Source organism: Lepidochelys olivacea, assembly GCF_965140295.1.
Source record: "Lepidochelys olivacea isolate rLepOli2 genome assembly, chromosome: 2".
In the NCBI taxonomy this organism is placed as follows: Eukaryota; Metazoa; Chordata; order Testudines; family Cheloniidae; genus Lepidochelys; species Lepidochelys olivacea.
Window position 1 is genome coordinate 26,046,407 of NC_140412.1, and position 23,009 is coordinate 26,069,415.

Genomic DNA, 23,009 nt, shown 5'->3' on the forward strand with positions numbered 1-23,009 from the left:
CCCCCCCCCACACACACACACGTATCACACTGGTGGGGGGTTGTTTTTTGTTTTTTTTATTACTTGGACTAGAATCATTGCTGGAATGTTGAGTTTAGTTTACTGACAGTAAACCATAGACACCAATCGGATAAGTTTAATCTGCAGGAGGTTATTCAAAAGCTTGTGAATTGAATGCATCTATGGTGGCTGGAGTGGATTGCAATAGGGCTATTTTGAGCTGTGGAACAGCTTGTAGGCAGTTGTTCAAGGCCCTGGGGTTGCTCAGCCTTTAACTAAAGTTAGGAACCACTCCAGCCCCAGCAAGTAGTCCAGAATTAGGGACATGCAAAGTTAAAGCTGCTTAAAGCTCCCTTTGCCCCATCTGCCTGGTCGGCGACTTGTGTGACGGGTCTAAAAAGTTATTCAAAAAAATTATTCCAAAAAAGGCACAACACAGAATCTACACTCAGACTCAGAATCCCAGGTTCTTATTTAAATATACTGAAATCAATGGAGTTACTCCATATTTACCCTGGGTAACTAAGAGGAGAATCTGGCTGGAAACCAATAATATCTGTCAAATGTTCATTCACAAACTGTATGAGCAAAGTCTAAATAGGACTGGTAGAGCCACTGAATAAATACCTCCCTATTATTAGGAGAAATCTACTTCCCCATTTCTTTGCGTCTCGATATGATCCTATTTTATTCTTGACAAAACTGATCTTGTGGGGAGACAAAATCCATTTAGTGCTGTTGTGGTGACTTGTATAAGCTGTGCTGATGGCAGTGAAGGAGAGTCTGCATCTTCTGGCAACCTTTTCATAGAATTCTCCGAGCAATCCAGGTCTATTTTCAAAGAGAGCAATGCTATGATAAGTTCCTAAGGGTTAACTTAAATTCCAGAGATGAAAGCCCAGGGTTTTACACGCCTAACATCTTTCATCCCTCTCCCCCTCTGGCCTTGCTAGCTGTAACATTTCCTTTTATAAAAATCCAATCTCTGGACACTTTGTCTGAGTGATGCCGTACATGACTTGCATTGGTATATTCACAATTTCAAACAAAGTTTCACCTAGTCAATGTTCTTTCACTTCCCATTTTCCCACAGCTTGTACATTTCAATTGATTATATTGATATACAAATAATGTAAGACTGTACTGCTAACTAACGGCTAATTGTGACCTTGCTAACTTTATTGTAACCCAGACAGCAGAGGTTTCCAGTGATTGTGATAGTTTATATTATTATTATTTTTAATTAGAAAGTTTCCTATAGCATTAGAAATGGACCCTATGCAATGTCCTCCACACCATTTGAAAACCACATAGTAGCTGTGAAGGGGGCATGAGGGCAGTGTGTATGTGTGTGCAGGGTGACTACACATTTGTGCGTACAGCAGAAGCAGTCTCGAGCCATCCCTGGCATGGAAGGTTCACAAGGGGACAGGATAGGGCAGACCAGACAACGGATAACTAGCCCCAACACCTCATGCGATTGGGGTGAAGGGACTGTAGCTTGATATTCCACCTATGGGCTAGAAAAGTAGCCAGTGGACCCTGATACATGAGTGGGGGAAGATCTTCATCTCTGTAATCCTTCACTGTGTCACCCGCACAGAGACCGATTACTCTGGCTTTTTGGGCATGGACTGGATATCACCCTCAACACTGGTACCTATCGATGGTGTACAACATATAGTGTACAACCCATCCTCAAAGAGCATAATAGGCCAAGATAGACAGGACAAAGAATACACAAAGCAACTGTTCCGGGAAGGAAGGAGTTGGAGAAATTACTGGTGAGGAGAACAGGATAAAAAGGATTCAGTGAACAGGACTTTAAGAAAGTGTATTTATCATGGAATGCCTATAGTATTGTGTGGATCATATATCTTACAGGATGGCCTACATGTTTGAGAAGGACTCTTCCAGCTTCAACTATAATGATTATAATATTTTTTTTCTATTCTTTTCTGTTGCTCTTATACAGACCTTTCTCTTTGAATATGTTTAGTAGTTCAGGTTCCATAGAATCATAGAAGATTAGGATTGGAAGAGACCTCAGGAGGTCTTCTAGTCCAACCCCCTGCTTAAAGCAGGACCAACACCAACTAAATCATCCCAGCCAGGGCTTTGTCAATCCAGACCTTAAAAACCTCTAAGGACGGAGATTCCACCACCACCCTAGGTAACCCATTCCAGTGCTTCACCACCCTCTTAGTGAAACAGTGTTTCCTAATATCCAACCGAGACCTCCCCCACTGCAACTTGAGACCATTTCTCCTTGTTCTGTCATCTGCCACCACTGAAAACAGCTGAGCTCCATCCTCTTTGGAACCCCCTTCAGGTAATTGAAGGCTGCTGTCAAATCCCCCCTCACTCTTCTCTTCTGCAGACTAAACAAGCCCAGTTCCCTCCGCCTATCCTCATAAGTCATGTGCCCCAGTCCCCTGATCATTTTCATTGCCCTCTGCTGGACTCTCTCCAGTTTGTCCACATCTTTTCTGTAGTGGGGGGCCCAAAACTGTACTCAATACTCCAGATGTAGCCTCACCAGTGCCAGATAGAGGGGAATAATCACTTCCCTTGATCTGCTGGCAATGCTCCTACTAATGTATCCCAATATGCCGTTAGCCTTCTTGGCAACAAGGGCACACTGCTGACTCATATCCAGCTTTTCATCCACTGTAATCCCCAGGTCCTTTTCTGCAGAACTACTGCTTAGCCAGTTGGTCCCCAGCCTGTAGCGGTGCATGGGATTCTTCCTTCCTAAGTGCAGGACTCTGCATTTGTCCTTGTTGAACCACATCAGATTTCTTTTGGACCAATCCTCCAATTTGTCTAGGTCACTCTGGACCCTATTCCTACCTTCCAGCATATCTACCTCTCACCCCAGGTTAGTGTCATCTGCGAACTTGTTGAGGGTGCAATCTATCCCATCATCCAACTCATTAATAAAGATGTTGAACAAAACCGGCCCTAGGACCGACCCCGGGGCACTCTGCTTGATACTGGCTGCCAACTAGACCGTTGATCACTACCCGTTGAGCCTGACAACCTAGCCAGCTTTCTATCCACCTTATAGTCCATTCATCCAATCCATACTTTTTTAACTTGCTGGCAAGAATAATGTGGGAGACTGTATCAAAAGCCTTGCTAAAGTCAAGATATATCACATCCACTGCTTTCCCCTTATCCATCATAGAAGGCAATCAAGTTGGTCAGGCATGACTTGCCTAGGGTGACCAGAAATCCCGATTTTGTAGGGACAGTCCCAATATTTAGGGCTTTTTTTTATATAGATGCCTATTACCCCGCCACCCTCTGTCCCGATTTTTCACACTTGCTGTCTGGTCACCCTAGACTTGCCCTTGGTGAATCCATGTTGACTGTTCCTGATCACCTTCCTCTCCTCCAAGTGTATCAAAATGGTTTCCTTGAGGACTGACTCCATAATTTTTCCAGGGACTGAGGTGAGGCTGACCGGTCTGTAGTTCCCCGGGTTCTCCTTGTTCCCTTTTTTATTTTAAAGATGGGCACTACATTTGCCTTTTTCCAATTGATATTAAGAAGCATTTGAATACTGCTGATGTAAGACTGCTGCACACCATTTGAATATTCATTTAAATGTTCATTTATTATGTAGAATCAAGAAAATGTAACTCATATATAAAAAGAATCTTACTTTAAAAAGCAAGTATAAAATGTTTTAACTTCTGCACTGAGGTGGTGAGTGTAAACTAATGTACTGGAGAAAAATGAGCAATTTTGTTACTGCGTCAAGGTTGAATGTGGCCCAATCTGAGTAGAGAGATTTTTCCACTGAACATACGGTCTGGAAAAACCTTTATTAAGATAGTCAGGACCCTGAAAACATTAAATACATGTGTTTGTGCTGTTTCCTTAAAATACAGAAAAATTATTTGCATCTCTACGGGCCTATTTCAGCTCTGATGTAAGTGGGTGCAGTGCAGTGGAAATCAGATACGCTTCTATTTACACCAGGACTGAATTTGGCCCAGTATCTCATTAACAGATCTTTAGTCTCTAATGCTAATTGTTTTTAGCAATGTGTTGCCTCGTTCTTTTGGCACATTTTAGATTACAATTCTTAGTGATAGTACGAAAGTGTGATCTATGAAATCTTTATGCAGATCATTTCTAATTTTACCTATCTACATAAATGTATTTCTCTATGTAACAAACTATCAGTTACAAGTTATTTTTCTCCCAATCTAATTAGTGGCTGATAAGTATTCACTGCAATCAACTCACCCTATGAGTCCTTTGTCAACAGGGATGTCTACACTGCAGTTAAAAACCTGCGGCTGCTGGCTGGCCCATGCCAGCTGGCTCCAGCTCACAAGGCTTAGGCTAACAGGCCATTTAATTACGAGGTAGGCTGGCTGCAGCCCAAACTCTTGGATCCTCCCAGCTTGCAGGGTCCCAGAGTAGGGCTGCAGGCTGAGCCCAAACATCTACACCACAATTAAACAGCCTCTTAGCCCAAGCCCCATGAGCCTGAGTCAGCTGGCATGGGCCAGCCACAGGTGTTTAATTGCAGTGTAGACATACCCTTAGTGTGTGGTTGCTTTTCAAATGTAGACTGTATGATGTACGTAAGTGCATTTCTGTCTGTGTGCTGTACTGAAAGCTATGTACTTTAAGAGCTCCTCTTGCACAGCCTAGGTGTTTACTAATCTTACGTAGTTTGAAGACTGCAAACTGACTGTTGCATTAGATTTCTAAAGCTGGAAAGAAAACTCATTTAAGATGTCAAATTGCAAATGGGCACATCTTTGTTGCACTCTAGGGCCTCGTGTGTTTGGTTTTTTTATATACACAAATTCTCCCCTGCCTCATTTTCTTTCTTTTGCAAATTCATAAATGTTGGGGATTTTTAAGATTAGAAGGGAGCATTAGATCATCTTGTGTGACCTCCTGAATAACACAGGCCATAGAATTTCTCCAAATTACACCTGAACTGATTCCAATAACTTGTATTCAACAAAAACGTATCTTCAGAAAGGCAGTCTTGATTTGAAGGTGTCAAACTATGGAGAATCCACCTCTTCTCTTGGTAGTTTGTTCTAATAGTTAACTACCCTCACTGTTAAACATTGTGTCTAATTTCTCATTTGAACTTGTCGGGCTTCAACTGCCAGTCATTAGTTCTTGTTCTGCCTTTCTTTGCTAGATTAAAGAGCCCTTTAGTTCCTGGTATTTTTCTCCCCAAGAGGGTACTTATACAGTGTAATCAAGTCATAACTCAATCTCCTTTTTGATAACCCTAAATATATAGAAATCCGTAAGTCTCTCAGTGTAAGGCCTTTTTTTCCTTAGCCCTGAATCATTTTTGTGATTCTTCTCTGCAAAGGCTGATCCAAAGCTGGCCAAATCCAGCAGAAGCATTTTCACTGGCTTAAACGGGCTCTGGATCACTCAGATCTAAAATCTGCCAACTCTTCATCCTTTGATTAGTGCTTCACCCCTGAAAGTGCTATAGTCCTATGGATTTCAACTGGACAACTTTGAATAAAGTGCTGCTCAATGGGAATCTGAGTGGCAGAATAAGATTGTTATTGCTTGATTCCCCTCTCAGTTAGGGTGGTGAAAACTGGAAGTAACTCCACTGAAGTCTGGAATAACATGGTGCAAATGAGATATGAGTCAGACCCACAGAGTATAGATAAACAAAATCAATATCCATAGCTATAAGAGTGTGCACAAAATTGACTTGAGTTGGCTCTTACAGTGGAAAATTATTTTCCCCTTAGGTTTAAAAATGATCAGCATGTACTATAGGCTGAGGTCCCATCAAAGGTCACATTTTCAGCTTGACAGGTGGGAGGCTGCAGCTTACAAGCCCTAAAAGAGAAATGGCAGTGCTAGATCTAACTGATGCCATTGTGGGGGGAGGGGAGAAGGGCTGATTCTGAAGTCTGAAGTTTTCTGTAGTGCTTAAACTATGACCATGCTGCTTTTAATTTACCATTTTATTAATGTTAATTAATAACATCATGAATATTAACATGAAACCTCTGTTTCATTTTTAATAAAAAAGGAAGGTAAAACTAATGCAGGGGCATGGGGAAAAAGCACTATTGAAAACTGCGGAGATAAGGGTCTGGAACAGAAGAGTGGAGTTTCAGGAAACAATAATACAACCTGGATTTATCCAGTGTTGGTGCATGAAAGCATGTTTCTAATAGGGTTCAGTTTTGCTTTCCTTTTAAAGTGCTAATGATGGGAAAATCTAGTGCTTTAAAATGGAGGTTCTCAAACTGTGCTCCATGGGGACTAAGGATGGCCCACAGAGATTTTGATAATGGTCTGCAGAAAGCTGTGTGGTCACATGGTGTGAGTCTTCTTGATTTCCAGCCATTCAACAGTAAAAGGAACTAAAAAAAAATCGAACATGTTCCTAATATTACTTTTCTGTGTAAGCCTTTGCTGTAATTGCCACATGTGTATTGGACAATGATGAAAGGGGAGGAGTAGGTGGTCTGTACAATCCCACATGAGTGAAAAAAGAGTCTCTAAGATAACATTTCTCTTAAGATGTGGTCCACACTATGAAAACTTGGGTGGGGGGAACAGCTCTAAAAGATTTGGCTTTTTTTTTTTTTTTTAATTACCAGTTAGCAAAAATCGGAGGGAGGAGGTTAATGACCTAGAAGAATGTTTTGAACAAATGGCCAGAATGACTAATGCCAAATTACAGCAAGTGAAAAAATATTTAGTTCTGACTTCTGACCTTGGATCTGGGTACAGGGTTCCCAGAGCAGAATTTGACCCTTAGTCTTGTGACTCTTTGATTGTGTTTTGCAGTCGAAGGGGATTAATGAATAACTACATATGCACTCACAGTGGGAGCAGGTGTACGTCTCCCACTTAATTAAATGGGGATCTAGTTTAAATTCACATCTGTTGCAGAGGTTTTCCCTCTCTTTTTTTGGATACTTACCTAAATCTATTTCCAGACGAAACCTCATAACCTCTTTTGGTTTAGAAATCTGGCTAGAATTCTCAAAAGAACAGGTTTTCTGTTGTGGTTTCCAGTACTTCCCAATGCTGGCTGGATTGGATATTCCAAGAAAGCTGTGAGGTTTTTTTGTAGTATTTAAATATTTCTCCTTCTGGCAGAAAATAAAGGGCTTTTTTTTTTTTTTTTAAAAGACTCTTTTAGAAACTCCAGAAAAGGTTTTGTTTTGAGTTTTGTTCAAAGGGTTGAATCAGTTCTAATACTATCCAAATTGTCTTGCCCATTCCTATTCTTTTCTACATATTCACTGTATACTTTTATATATGGATGTGTGTTTACTCTTTTTGCCAGTAGGTACGCTCTAATGTGATTCTTTACAATTAATAAAGAAATGGGAGATGTAATGCATAATTAGTGGCTGCCTACTGAGCAACATTAGATTAACAAGGAATTGAGGAACAATGTGTCTGGCTGATGCCAGATAAAATCAAAGGTGTTGACAGATTCACTTTACCTGTCACAAATAGAAAAGACCTTGAAGGTTGTTTATTTGATATGGGTACCATAAATCTACCGGATACATACAATCAAGCAGTAGTGCTGGATTTCATTGCTTGAAAAATATGATATGCAGTGTAATAGAAGTCCATTATTACATGTCTTTGGTGCTTAAATATATTTAATTTTGTATAGCCAGGAAGTAGCTTGGCAAATATATATACACCAGATAATGTAGATTTATAGACTGTCTGCTAAAGGTATAAATTTATCCTTAATTTGCTTTGTGGGTCCTGCTCGGTCCTTCCTGAGAGCACTAAAATGGTTGTCTCACATTTTACAGCACATTTGAAAAGCAGTGTAATATGATTTGCACCTGAATTTATATTTCAGATGGGAATTCAAGTTATTACTATTTCCTCCTATTAAAAACATCAGGTCCTGAATATGTTCAACTAAAAAACAGGACTGGCTGATAGTCTTTACCCAAGACTTGTAAGGAATCAATATAGTTCCCATCAGTACAGTAAATTACTTACTGAACCACTTCCAGTAATCATGATGTACAATTTCTCATTAACCCCGTCCTTCGTTGCACAGAATTGTGTTATTGACTTAGAATGATGTTCTCTTGGAATCATCTATGGCTCTTAAGTCAAAGAGCAATTAATTCAAAATGTGATTAAAATAAGATACAGTACAGGTTTACAGGTGCCTTTTTGGAAAGCAGTCTCTTAGGTCAGCTCCTGGAAGAGGAATCACTGACTCTCCAGATTGAGGGTAGCGGCCGAAAAGCAGGACTGCCTACTTCTGGAGAAGAGTCTTTGCCACTAATGTCAATTTTGAAAGATAAGTAGGTATCTTCTCCATTTGTGAGCTACCTGGCAAGGAGATAATTTCTTATTAGGGAAAAAATAATAATACATTCCTGCTTTTGAATCCTGATTATAAAATATTTTTTTTAGTGATTCTGTAAAAGAAACATTATGAGGTCCGATTCTGTGTTCAGTAACTTTGGATAAAATTGATCCAGTTTTAAAAATTTTTTTTTTCCACTGGTACTTTTGCGAATTCTTTTTAGGATCTGTAAGTCGAGCTGTGTTCTTTCTGCCTCTTCAGTTATAACTAATTTGAAATTATTTTGCTTTCAGAATTTAGAGGGCTGTTTTGTTGATATTTGGGTAGAATGGAATTTAGCTCAATAGGGTGTGTGTGACACTTCATGAGCAAACAGAGAGACAAGACAAGGACCCTGGCCACTTATAATTTAAGGGCCAGATTCTGATATAATTTGCACTGTGGAGTACCTTACTCCACAAGTAGTCAGTGGAATCATTTCTGGGATAATCTTACTCACACAGAGTAGCACTTTATCCCAATGTGACCAAAGGGTCCAATTTTTGAGACAGGTAGCATCCTGAATTCCTACAGACTGAATGTGAGTCAAGGACATGCTAAACCTTGCAGGATTAGACCCTAAATAAGAACAAGAATAGAGAAAAATGATGGATCATTATATCTGGAACATATGAGGATTATGAGAGAGACAACACTAACACAAGAGAGGAAAGGACTGTGGACTTGATAATTTTTGTTAATGAATTTGACAGGTTCATTATTGGTTACTTAGTAGAGCTGGTCAAAAACCTAGAAAAACAAATTCACAAAATTTTCATTTTCTTTCTGGGTTTTTAATTTTGAAAAACTTTGGCAAAAATTAAAAAATCAACTTGCTCTATGACTTAGTTTTCTTTTAATTCATGTTTATATTCTCTTTGGGTGCTGGAGGTGGTATTAGAAGGTCTAATAGAAAAACTTGTGATTTTAAGAAAAGGATTTTGGAGAAACTAGGTCATTCTTCCATAGCCATATTGGCAGTACTAACAAAACCTAAAACTTAGTCTTGTCAGGACATTAAGTAGACATGACTTGAAGACACAAGATCCAGATTAAGTAAGCAAATTCCCTTCTTTACATATAATTTATTGATTATAATTGCAAGTTAACCAGCAAGTAGGAGTCAGTGTAGTGCTGTGAAAAGTTTAACAAGGTGCTTGAACCCTCAGCCAAGTCCAACGCACATACTGTTAAAAGTCAAAACGTCATTCCCTCCCTGATGAGATTTTATGTAGCTATGTTATTTCTTGAATAACATGATATACAAGCCATTCCTTCTCCTCAAGCTTGCCTGATCCTACACTTTTCTCCAAAGAGCTACTCCCAATTGCTTGAGGAGTCCAATGAGCCACACCTGTCATTATGACCCCATCAGTAACTACCTTATACAACTCCTTGCAGGGGTACTATGACGGGGACAGTAGAAGCATCTTGTTGCACAGCTCTATCAAAACAATTTTCTCTCAATCAGACACATGGAACATTCCCTGGGTGTACTAGTCTCATCCCCAAAATCTATTAATTCTTTACTCTATCCCCCCTTCTTTGCCCTTCCCCCCAATTCATTTATCCATCAACTTCAACCACTGATCCATTAGAACCCTTTGCTTTCCCATCCCCAGCACTTCATGGAGTCTCATTTAGGTGGTTTCCTATCTGGAAACTGCTCCTCACATCAGCCGGTAGCGACAGGTGGTATCTTGCAGCTTCTGCTGGAAAGAGTGACGGTAGCTTGATTATCTATAGGGCATTGGGGTGGTTTGGTGAAGCAGGTCTCCACTGATTCACTGGTGATATTCCATAGCTCAAGTGCAGTTGCCATGGTCAATACTAAAGCAAGTGCAACTTGCAGCTTGCTAGCTGCCTGCACAAGCAGCAGCAGTTCACTCCCAGCCTCAGATAGGGCTGAAGCTATCAACAGTACAGGCAGCATTAGTGTTTGAGGTAGGCCTATGAAACAATTTCCTCCTTCTTTCCCCATAGGTGACCATTTCCTGTCCATTGTCGTCATACCACTGAGTCCAGGCCAGGACCCAAGAACTGGGGAGAAGGATTAATAAAATGGTTCTTTTGATTGTGCCCCTAAGTTAACCGACTCACTTTACATAAAAAGCATGTTGGCTTTTTTTAATTCTCCTTTCTCAGCTTCCTGCTGCAGAAGTGGATTCGGAGGCTTATTCCTTACAATTTGTTTACCAGTCTTTACATCAGGTTGGAGGGCTGTTTTTAAGGCTATCTTGGCAAGGAAAACTAGGAACTTACCTTAAATGAAAGCTCATGCAGCCCAAAGGCTGCTCTATGATGTGAGCCACCTCCAAGTAATCCATGCTGGCACAAGAGGCTTGTTCTTATCTGCTGAGTTGAGAAAGAGCTAACGCTAGCCCACACGGGCAGAGTGAAAGGCTATGATTGGATTCTTTAAGTAGAACCAGATTTGCAAACATGTTTTTGAAACTAATGAGGTAAGTCTGGGCACAGTTTGTGTAACATTTGCTCTGCACAAAAACTAGGAAGCACATTACTATCAATTAAGCAGGAATATTCATCATATCATGTCAACAATCACTTTTCAAATTATGTGGTACAGTTTGTGAATTTAAACTAATTTGTCACCTGGATAATTTAGGCAGCTTAGTGTATCCTGTGCCACAGAGTTACTGAGCTGGAGGCAGTAGATCGTTCACACATCTCAGTCAGTGGGAATTCTGCCTGTATTAGGACTGCAGAATTCTACAAGGAGTTGCAACTGAGTATGTCCAGACAGCCTACTTAGGTCTTTTCCTTCTTATGAGTTAGCTGCTGTGCCCCCTCAATCCGTGTACTGAATATTAGGTACTGATCTACATATGTACATTGTGTATTGAATGCAGGAGATAAAATAATCTTCCCTGCCCAGAATTCAAATCATGTCACTCCCTTCCACCGGCTTCGTCTTACCTTATTCATAAAATCTGAGCTTTTCGTAGTCTTTATGAAGGCCTTACACAAATGTGCCCTGCCATTCATGTCTGCTCTCATTTCTTACCGCTTCCCTCTCAATTCTCTCCACTCAGCTGATAAATCACTCCTTATTTCTCTCTTTATTTCCTTTTCTAATTCACCTTCAGGCCTTCTTCCATGCTACCTTGTATATGCACCTAGAATAATCTCCCTTTGCCAAATTTCAAACTTCATATAGGTAAAAACCCAGAAAATTGGCAGGAGCAATAATATAAATAATAGACTAATAATACAAAGTAGCATCAAATACTTGCTTAGAAAAATAACTGTAAATTACCACCACAATAAAAAGAAGTTTTTAATAACATGCTGTCACCCAAAATGGGAATTAGCTGCTCCTCCCCCGGTTGCAAAATCCAGCTTCACTCCTGGTTTCCTACCTTTGCCTCTTCCGGCTTGTGATGTTCCTTTGCTTCAGTGCTGTGACAACTGCACTCCTTTGCACTCGCGAACAACAGCTCCTCATCTGGCTCATTCTCCTAAATCATTTTAGGAAAAAATGCTGTCACTAATCCATTATTGAAATAGAAAATAAAGTAAAAGGAGGTGATCTAAATTAATTCTACCCTCTAGTCTCTAGGTCTGCTCTTTGTGAAGGATGTAAGCTACTTAGGGAAGAGATCATTCCCTTTGTTTTGTTCATCATACCAGTCCAAGTACACTGTTGGCTGAGGTAGGAAACATACTCAAATGACAGGGTGGATTTGATTTAAATCAAATTGATTTTAAATCATGATTTAAATCACTAGTCAGGAAGACTCAATTTAATCATGCATTTCTACATAAAAGTGCATTCTTGTCGGTTGTTATAACCTTAATACAGTGGTTCCCAAACTTGTTCCGCCGCTTGTGCAGGGAAAGTCCCTGGCGGGCCGGGCCGGTTTGTTTACCTGCCGCATACGGAGGTTCAGCCGATCGCGGCTCCGGGCCGAGGGATGTACTGGCCGCCTCTTCCAGCAGCTCCCATTGGCCTGGAGCAGCGAACCGCAGCCACTGGGAGCCACGATTGGCCGAACCTGCGGATGCAGCAGGTAAATAAACCAGTGCAGCCCACCAGGGGCTTTCCCTGCACAAGCAGTGGAACAAGTTGGGAAACCACTGCCTTAATACATATTCTTTGCAACTCAGAGATCGACGTAGGTTTCATTTTTAGAAGGTACACACTATCCATTTTTAAAGTGATTTATTTTGAAAACTTTTCAGATTAGTTTTACAGCTAGATCAGAAAATGAATGATTGTGTGGTTATTTCATTTACCAAAGGTAATTGAAGCAAATATTTATGAAGTCAGTGGGAGGTGAACTATCTCCAGTTCAACAGGTTAATCATTAATATTTGGAGGATTTTCTTGCCATGCTGTATTAGGAGGAGAACATCACCAATAAACTGTTTTATTTAACTAAAACAACAACGTTCTGTATTCTGGATTTTTTTCTTCAACAGCAAACATATAGTATTTTAACAAAACAAACATATGAATTTTTGAATTTAATTAAACATTCAAGTTTTTAAAAATCAGGTTTGTTTTTGTTAAAATTGTTTTTAACTAAAATACTTAAATGAACTTTTTTGAAAAAAAAAAAATTAAATCGACTATGTCAGCCAGGTCAACATGAAAAACTTAAAATATTGGCTTCTGCAGCTAACTCAGTCATCTTCACCTTCATTTTCCTGTTTGTTCATAATCTGGAAAAGAAAAAGAAGCTTTCCTGCTTTTTCAGGTCCCAAACGATTTCTCAATTTGGAATGAAGTAGTCCACAGGAAGAAAATATTCTTTCTACACCGGCAGAAGAAGCTACTGCTGTTAAAAGTGAGATTATCACTTCAACAGTCTCTGAATCCAAGTACTTAAGTGACTTCCACCAGTTCACTGGTGTGACTTTCTTTAAAACATCATCAGCAAACATATATTTCTCAAATGGTTCACCTTAGCTCTGAAGTTTATTATAGTTGGCATTATGGAGGGATGATTGCTGGTTGTCCATGTCATAGCCAACTCCTCTTCTTCAGCAGTTAAGGTTTGACCCTGGTACTGAGTATTGAGAATATTTGCAAGAAAATGATCTGGAAAAAGTGCTTGTCCCATTCATTTTTTTTTAATGCTTGTAATTTAACTCTGTCATTGCATATTTCTCTTTTTAAGATCTTACTCAGTTCCTTCCAAATTTCAACAGCATCAGCAATAAACGGCTATTTCCCTGCATTTTGTTCAAGGCTATGGAAATAGGCTTCAGGGTACTCAGCATGTGTTCAGCATTTCTCTTAAGCCCAATGTTGAGAACTTTGGCTGTGACAGTGCCATCTATTTTTTCACGATTTTGTTCACAAACTGTCATCAGATTAGGCCAGTTCTTGATACAGTGCTCAAAACAGTCCACTACTGAGTTCCATCGCACGACTTGTGGGAGAGTTAGCTTGGTTCCTCCCACTTTTTTCAGAGCAGCTCCTGCAAAGTGGTTGTTACAGAAGTATTTTGCAATTTCAACAACATTAGCCTTTATTTCTGGAACACTGAAGTCTTTGGCTAGGAGGTGCATCAAATGAGCACTGCAACCGTATGTTGTTAGCTTGGGACTTTCTTCTCGCTCTTCTAAATATGTAACTTCTTCTCATCTTGGATACATTTGCAGCATTGTCTGTGGCCAAGCTGAGAACTAGACATTTGAATTTTTTTTTCACAGTTTGTTATAGCTTTTACTGCTACTTCTTGTAAGTATTCTGCTGTGTGTGCATTTCCTGATGTATCAATTGTTTCTGTAAGGAAGATATTCCCTTCTTCTGTTGTCACACAAACACATACAACAGGATCATTGTGGACATTGCTCCACCCATCAAGGCTCAGGTTAACAATCTCACCCTCTAGACCTTTTGCACACTGCTCAATTTCTCTTTCATACACTTTATCCAGCAATTTGCCTGTGACATCTGCTCTGTTGAGTGGACTGTATCCTGGTCTTAATGACTGAACCATGTTAATGAAGCGTGGGTTCTCAATCATACAGAAAGGAGAGTTTGTTACATAAACAAGCCGGGCAACTTTTTAATCAATTACCTCTTTTTGTAATCTGCTGGTTCTTATCACAAATTTATCTTCGTTTTTTTCCTGGATGATGGAGTTGTTTTTTTTTCTTTTACTATAGGTGATATTCTGTGGCTATGTGACTGAAACATGATCATTGGCAGATCATAGAATCATAGAATATCAGGGTTGGAAGGGACCCCAGAAGGTCATCTAGTCCAACCCCCTGCTCGAAGCAGGACCAATTCCCAGTTAAATCATCCCAGCCAGGGCTTTGTCAAGCCTGACCTTAAAAACCTCTAAGGAAGGAGATTCTACCACCTCCCTAGGTAACGCATTCCAGTGTTTCACCACCCTCTTAGTGAAAAAGATTTTCCTAATATCCAATCTAAACCTCCCCCACTGCAACTTGAGACCATTACTCCTCGTTCTGTCATCTGCTACCATTGAGAACAGTCTAGAGCCATCCTCTTTGGAACCCCCTTTCAGGTAGTTGAAAGCAGCTATCAAATCCCCCCTCATTCTTCTCTTCTGCAGGCTAAACAATCCCAGCTCCCTCAGCCTCTCTTCATAACTCATGTGTTCCAGACCCCTAATCATTTTTGTTGCCCTTCGCTGGACTCTCTCCAATTTATCCACATCCTTCTTGAAGTGTGGGGCCCAAAACTGGACACAGTACTCCAGATGAGGCCTCACCAATGTCGAATAGAGGGGAATGATCACGTCCCTCGATCTGCTCGCTATGCCCCTACTTATACATCCCAAAATGCCATTGGCCTTCTTGGCAACAAGGGCACACTGCTGACTCCTATCCAGCTTCTCGTCCACTGTCACCCCTAGGTCCTTTTCCGCAGAACTGCTGCCTAGCCATTCGGTCCCTAGTCTGTAGCTGTGCATTGGGTTCTTCCGTCCTAAGTGCAGGACCCTGCACTTATCCTTATTGAACCTCATCAGATTTCTTTTGGCCCAATCCTCCAATTTGTCTAGGTCCTTCTGTATCCTATCCCTCCCCTCCAGCGTATCTACCACTCCTCCCAGTTTAGTATCATCCGCAAATTTGCTGAGAGTGCAATCCACACCATCCTCCAGATCATTTATGAAGATATTGAACAAAACCGGCCCCAGGACCGACCCTAGGGGCACTCCACTTGATACCGGCTGCCAACTAGACATGGAGCCATTGATCACTACCCGTTGAGCCCGACAATCTAGCCAGCTTTCTACCCACCTTATAGTGCATTCATCCAGCCCATACTTCCTTAACTTGCTGACAAGAATACTGTGGGAGACCGTGTCAAAAGCTTTGCTAAAGTCAAGAAACAATACATCCACTGCTTTTCCTTCATCCACAGAACCAGTAATCTCATCATAAAAGGCGATTAGATTAGTCAGGCATGACCTTCCCTTGGTGAATCCATGCTGGCTGTTCCTGATCACTTTCCTCTCATGCAAGTGCTTCAGGATTGATTCTTTGAGGACCTGCTCCATGATTTTTCCAGGGACTGAGGTGAGGCTGACTGGCCTGTAGTTCCCTGGATCCTCCTTCTTCCCTTTTTTAAAGATTGGCACTACATTAGCCTTTTTCCAGTCATCCAGGACTTCCCTGGTTCGCCACGAGTTTTCAAAGATAATGGCCAATGGCTCTGCAATCACAGCCGCCAATTCCTTCAGCACTCTCGGATGCAACTCGTCCGGCCCCATGGACTTGTGCACGTCCAGCTTTTCTAAATAGTCCCTAACCACCTCTATCTCCACAGAGGGCTGGCCATCTCTTCCCCATTTTGTGATGCCCAGCGCAGCAGTCTGGGAGCTGACCTTGTTCGTGAAAACAAAGGCAAAAAAAGCATTGAGTACATTAGCTTTTTCCACATCCTCTGTCACTAGGTTGCCTCCCTCATTCAGTAAGGGGCCCACACTTTCCTTGGCTTTCTTCTTGTTGCCAACATACCTGAAGAAACCCTTCTTGTTACTCTTGACATCTCTGGCTAGCTGCAGCTCCAGGTGCGATTTGGCCCTCCTGATATCATTCCTACATGCCCGAGCAATATTTTTATACTCTTCCCTGGTCATATGTCCAACCTTCCACTTCTTGTAAGCTTCTTTTTTATGTTTAAGATCCACTAGGATTTCACCATTAAGCCAAGCTGGTCGCCTGCCATATTTACTATTCTTTCGACTCATCGGGATGGTTTGTCCCTGTAACCTCAACAGGGATTCCTTGAAATACAGCCAGCTCTCCTGGACTCCTTTCCCCTTCAAGTTAGTCCCCCAGGGGATCCTGGCCATCCGTTCCCGGAGGGAGTCAAAGTCTGCTTTCCTGAAGTCCAGGGTCCGTATAACTCTTAAACTATAGAAAATGATGGTGATCTTGAAGGTGGATAGTATTCAAAGTCCTGTATGTTGAGGATGGATTCTCCTAAACAAAATAAGTCAATGCAGTTATTTAATTATTATTACCATACTGCTCATTTAGTATTACTCACTGCATTCACTGACACCCGGTACTACTTTAAAGGTGAAATTGTAAAGGGAAGATCTGCCTATTTCAGCTATTTATTTTTTATCAGAACTGCATCTAAAATGATAGTACCATTGAGTAACAACTATATTTTTTGCTCCAACATGAGAATTCAAAAACAGTCCAGAAGGAAGACAGGCAGTCCTTAAGAAAGAAGTATGAAATAAAAATGTTTACTAACCTGAAGATCCTGCATGTTCAGACATGTTCCTTTCATCATCTTCAGCGCAGCTTCCTCCTGAGAAGGAACACTTCTCATGATGTTGTTTCATTCGGGCAACCAGGCCTTGCATTTCTTTGTTGCACTGTTTGCATTTTGCATGCATGCCTGTCTTACCCACAGGTAGAAGAACATCATTAAAATATTCCCAAACTGAGTCTCATTTATGGCCTGCTGCCATTATAGGTTTTCCCTTCTACTGAGAGAATGGTCTGGTAGATCTCAAATCAGTGAAGGCTGCACTCAGAAAGACCTCAAGACTTCTGGAATATGCTGCTCAAACACTTTCACTTTTGTTTCTACTGCCCATCCCTCCCTTCTTACATTTATCTCCAGACTTCTTCTCCTTGTCCAGATCTATTCTGCCCCCAACAATCTTCTATTCATTGAGCTTTTTGAAACTTTGCACTTTTAGAGAGAGGTAAGAGGTTGACTCTGTGTACACAAATTTGCAGAGGGACAATAGGGTTCAGATCTGTTGTTTCTCACCTCTATTTATTTTATTTTATTTATTTAAAAACATTTTTGCTGTTAGCAAGCAATTTATCTCTGGAGACACAAATCCACAGTTTGAGAACTGCAAAACTAAGCATCTCTGATGGTGTCTTCTAGACTGAGCACTGAGTCCGATTGTGTAGATAGAAAGATTAACCTAAATAATCTACACAGAAGCCCCTGGAACCCCATAAAATTGGTTCCTAATCCACGAACTATTGGAGCTCATTTACAAAACTTTTCTTAAACATTAAAGAGAGAATTTTTCTTCATACTATAGAATTAGAATTTATAATCCCTATTCCATGAAGAGATATCTTTGAGCTATAATGTATCTTAATTAAAACTATCTTTTAATAGGTTTTTTCTTCAAAAAGCATTTTATCAAAAAAAATCAGATTTAAATTTTAAAAATCTGACTTTATTTTTTTAAAAAAATCATTGATTTGTATCCACCCTATCAAATGAGAAATAAATAAATGTCCAGAAGAAAGATATTAAAAGCTATAACTGTTAGCCAGGTAGGTAGACAGAGCTGGAGGAGCCACATGGCCTCCTTATGTCCTGACACATTATTATGTACTGTAACTCTCTGCCCAAAGGAGACAGGGATGCTTGCACCTTTTTCATTGAGGACTTTAATTTTTGCTTGCTTTCAATTGCTAGATTGGCATTGCAGACTGCATTCTTAGACTGTTGTACATCCTTTGTAAATTGCTTTGAGATGTCTTGGTATGATAATGTGCTATAACAATTGAAGTCCTTATTACTGTCTCTTTCACTAGGGGAATCTGAAGGCTGGCATTGATCTATAAGACACTAATTTCCATATTTTGGTATTACATTAACCAATAGACTTCCTCTGGTTTATGATTTCACAGAAAGGCTTGCTGGACAAGGGGTTATCATCCTTAGTGCTAAGGAGTGCCACCACAAAACTGGGACAAAATGCATGAATTATTTTCATTCTTTACCTGAGAAAGATATATATATTCCTCTGTCGATGATGCTTATACTGATATATGACAAGTGGAACCCAAAGATGCAGATTTAATAATTAAAAGACAAACTAGTAAGCAAATGAAGCTGAACGTAGAGCGAAGCAAAGGGCTGAGTTTGCTTTGAACAAAAATCATGTGCCAGATTTTCAGGCAATGTAAATCAGTCTAGCCCCAGCGTGACTACTAGCATTGGACTGGAGAGGCAAGGACCCCTTTGGAAAGGAGAGAAGATGGGCTTCAGTGGGCTGTGGGGCTCATGGCTGGGCCTAACCACCAGCACTAATACTTCAGGGGCTAAAAGAATCGGGAAAGTTTTTCCTCCCCTTAGATAAAGGGGTTGGAAGCACCGCTGTCGTTGCTTCATGCTGTGATTCTCTGGTGGACCTGGGTGCCTTAGTGCTTGTCCTACCACCATGTTCTGCCGTCCTGCTATTTGCTGTCTCTTAATTTAACATTTATATTACAGTGGAGTCCAAAAGACCAGATCAGAATCCCATTGTGCTAGGCACTGTAATTGTACCAGACGATTCAGTCCCTGTCTGGAAGTGCTAACAGTCTTATGTGTATGAATTTAGCATGCTCTGCATTATGGGCTATCTCAGACCATGATGTCATAATACACTGGCATGCTAAATGCCAATGTGAAGCATCCCGCCAGCCCAGGATTCAGATCCATAATTCAGTTACATCTGTATTCAGTCTGTTGCAGTTCAAAGGGATCTTGGGAGAGCAGGGGATGGTGAGGCTGTTCAGAAGTATCCAGGGAAATTTTGCTGTCATCCTATAGGCCAGTCTGAGCCTGCTACAAACTATGTTACCTCAACATGTATAAGACGGATAGAACTTGCCAAACTCATTGTCACTGATGTAAAGCTAAGATTCTGAACCTGGATCTCTGGAGTGGAAAGTAATTAACTCACCAAGTCAGGTATCCCTTTTGCATTTTAGGTCTACTATATTATGAATGGTTTCAGAGTAACAGCCGTGTTAGTCTGTATTCGCAAAAAGAAAAGGAGTACTTGTGGCACCTTAGAGACTAACCAATTTATTAGAGCATAAGCTTTCGTGAGCTACAGCTCACTTCATCAGATGCATATCGTGGAAACTGCAGCAGACTTTATATATACACAGAGAATATGAAACAATACCTCCTCCCACCCCACTGTCCTGCTGGTAATAGCTTATCTAAAGTGATCATCAGGTGGGCCATTTCCAGCACAAATCCAGGTAATAATAACACCATCCTGGCCACTATGGATGTAGAAGCCCTCTACACCAACATTCCACACAAAGATGGACTACAAGCCGTCAAGAACACTATCCCCGATAATGTCACGGCTAACCTGGTGGCTGAACTTTGTGACTTTGTCCTTACCCATAACTACTTCACATTTGGAGACAATGTATACCTTCCGATCAGCGGCACCGCTATGGGTACCCGCATGGCGCCACAGTATGCCAACATTTTTATGGCTGATTTAGAACAACGCTTCCTCAGCTCTCGTCCCCTAAAGCCCCTACTCTACTTGCGCTATATTGATGACATCTTCATCATCTGGACCCATGGAAAAGAAGCCCTTGAGGAATTCCACCAGGATTTCAACAATTTCCATCCCACCACCAACCTCAGCCTGGTCCAGTCCACACAAGAGATCCACTTCCTGGACACTACAGTGCTAATAAACAATGGTCACATAAACACCACCCTATACCGGAAACCTACTGACCGCTATTCCTACCTGTATGCCTCCAGCTTTCACCCTGACCACACCACACGATCCATCGTCTACAGCCAAGCTCTGCGATACAACCGCATTTGCTCCAACCCCTCAGACAGAGACAAACACCTACAAGATCTCTGTCAAGCTTTCTTACAACTACAATACCCACCTGCAGAAGTAAAGAAACAGATTGATAGAGCCAGAAGAGTTCCCAGAAGTTACCTACTACAGGACAGGCCTAACAAAGAAAATAACAGAACGCCACTAGCCGTCACCTTCAGCCCCCAACTAAAACCCCTCCAACGCATTATTAAGGATCTACAACCTATCCTAAAGGATGACCCAACACTCTCACAAATCTTGGGAGACAGGCCAGTCCTTGCCTACAGACAGCCCCGCAACCTGAAGCAAATACTCACCAACAACCACATACCACACAACAGAACCACTAACCCAGGAACTTATCCTTGCAACAAAGCCCGTTGCCAATTGTGCCCACATATCTATTCAGGGGACACCATCACAGGGCCTAATAACATCAGCCACACTATCAGAGGCTCGTTCACCTGCACATCCACCAATGTGATATATGCCGCCATGTGCCAGCAATGCCCCTCTGCCATGTACATTGGTCAAACTGGACAGTCTCTACGTAAAAGAATAAATGGACACAAATCAGATGTCAAGAATTATAACATTCATAAACCAATCGGAGAACACTTCAATCTCTCTGGTCACGCAATCACAGACATGAAGGTCGCTATCTCAAAACAAAAAAACTTCAAATCCAGACTCCAGCGAGAAACTGCTGAATTGGAATTCATTTGCAAATTGGATACTATTAATTTAGGCTTAAATAGAGACTGGGAGTGGCTAAGTCATTATGCAAGGTAGCCTGTTTCCTCTTGTTTTTTCCTCCCCCCCTCCCCCCCGATCTTCTGGTTTAACTTGGATTTAAACTTGAAGAGTGGTCAGTTTGGATGAGCTATTACCAGCAGGAGAGTGAGTTTGTGTGTGTATGGGGGTGGGGGGATGTGAGAAAACCTGGATTTGTGCAGGAAATAGCCCAACTTGATTATCATGCACATTGTGTAAAGAGTTGTCACTTTGGATGGGCTATCACCAGCAGGAGAGTGAATTTGTGTGGGGGGGTGGAGGGTGAGAAAACCTGGATTTGTGCTGGAAATGGCCCACCTGATGATCACTTCAGATAAGCTATTACCAGCAGGACAGTGGGGTGGGAGGAGGTATTGTTTCATATTCTCTGTGTATATATAAAGTCTGCTGCAGTTTCCACGATATGCATCTGATGAAGTGAGCTGTAGCTCACGAAAGTTTATGCTCTAATAAATTGGTTAGTCTCTAAGGTGCCACAAGTACCTCTTTTCTTTTTATATTATGAATCAGATTGTTTTACAGCTGAGGATTTTAATGCAGCAGAATGAGGTTTATTTGCTAGAATGAGGTTATTACATCAATGGAAATCCTTGGGTGACTTTCTCCTTTTTACTTTTGGATCCAGGCCGTGCATTGCTGAGGCTTACTGACAAGAAGCTTGAACGAATGGGGATTGCCCAGGAGAGCCTACGACAGCACATTTTGCAGCAGGTGCTTCAGCTGAAAGTGAGAGAAGAAGTCCGAAATCTACAATTACTTACACAAGGTAGGAAATAATTTCAGTGTGGGCCTATAAAAAGTGAAGGTAAAGGTCAAACAAAGACATAAAAGGTGATTTGACTTTCCCCTGTAAGATATGATGCATGAAGATCTTATCCACTCCAAATACTTTCCTAGTGGTGAACAAAAGGGAAAACAATGCATAAATAAAAAAGGTATGTTAAGCTGACTGTTGGCATGAAGAGAGTAGTTTGATCTACAGCTTGATGGCATTCTCACTTAAATGCCTACTTACTAAGACAAAAATAACTTGACTGTATAAAAAGAGCAATAATATAAAACTGTCTTTGCAGACATTGAACATTTACATTAATTGTTTACTCTCACCATTGGATAAAAGAGTAATCTCAGTAATCTCTTATGGTTAAGAGCTGTCAATGAGAATTACCTGAGAGGCATCTGAAAAATGTAAAGATCTTGATTCTACTTTCCCATTGGGGTAACTCCACTGATTTTACTAGAATCGTTCCTAATTTATACCAGTGGAAGTCAAAGCAGAATCAGATTTAGTCTGATGATCTTGTGTGTGTGTATGTGTATCTGGGGTGGGGGGGTCATTTAACAACAACAAAAGCCTGTACATCTTTTCCAAATAAGGCTAAAACATTTCATAATAGCTTGCATTATTAGTTCTATTGAGGCATTTGTAGCTGCTGTAATAATATGGAACAGAGAAGACATTGTACTCACAATGTAAAGCAATGGTTTGGCATCTTTTAATATAGCTCTGTAGTTATCCATCCTTGTATAATGAGGTTTGATAATCCAGCCAGATAATTTCCATGATGTTTTGGTTTAATGCCCATTTTGTGTCAATGTATATGAAAAGAAATATGTTAAAATATACTGTGTGCACTGAGGAGCACTATGTATTCCGTATGCAGCATTATGTAGCTGACTAAACTGTTTACACTGTACTGGGAAGAAACTCATTGGTTAGTCCAGTAACTGCCCTTCAACAGGAAGAGCCTCTGGCTCCAAATGAACTGTTC

The 23,009-nt window shown here is 40.8% G+C and overlaps 1 protein-coding gene across 2 annotated transcripts in view; it reads left to right on the top strand.

The window, feature by feature from the left end:
- SAMD12 (sterile alpha motif domain containing 12) overlaps positions 1 to 23,009 on the top strand; it is a gene marked incomplete at its 3' end in the record, with an annotated part of 241,864 nt that overhangs the window by 117,348 nt on the left and 101,507 nt on the right. For both annotated transcript variants that reach the window (XM_084618349.1, XM_084618348.1), the window contains exon 4: positions 21,863 to 22,003. In XM_084618349.1, coding sequence (XP_084474475.1) covers positions 21,863 to 22,003 — 141 coding nt within the window. The remainder of the gene's footprint in view (positions 1 to 21,862; positions 22,004 to 23,009) is intronic.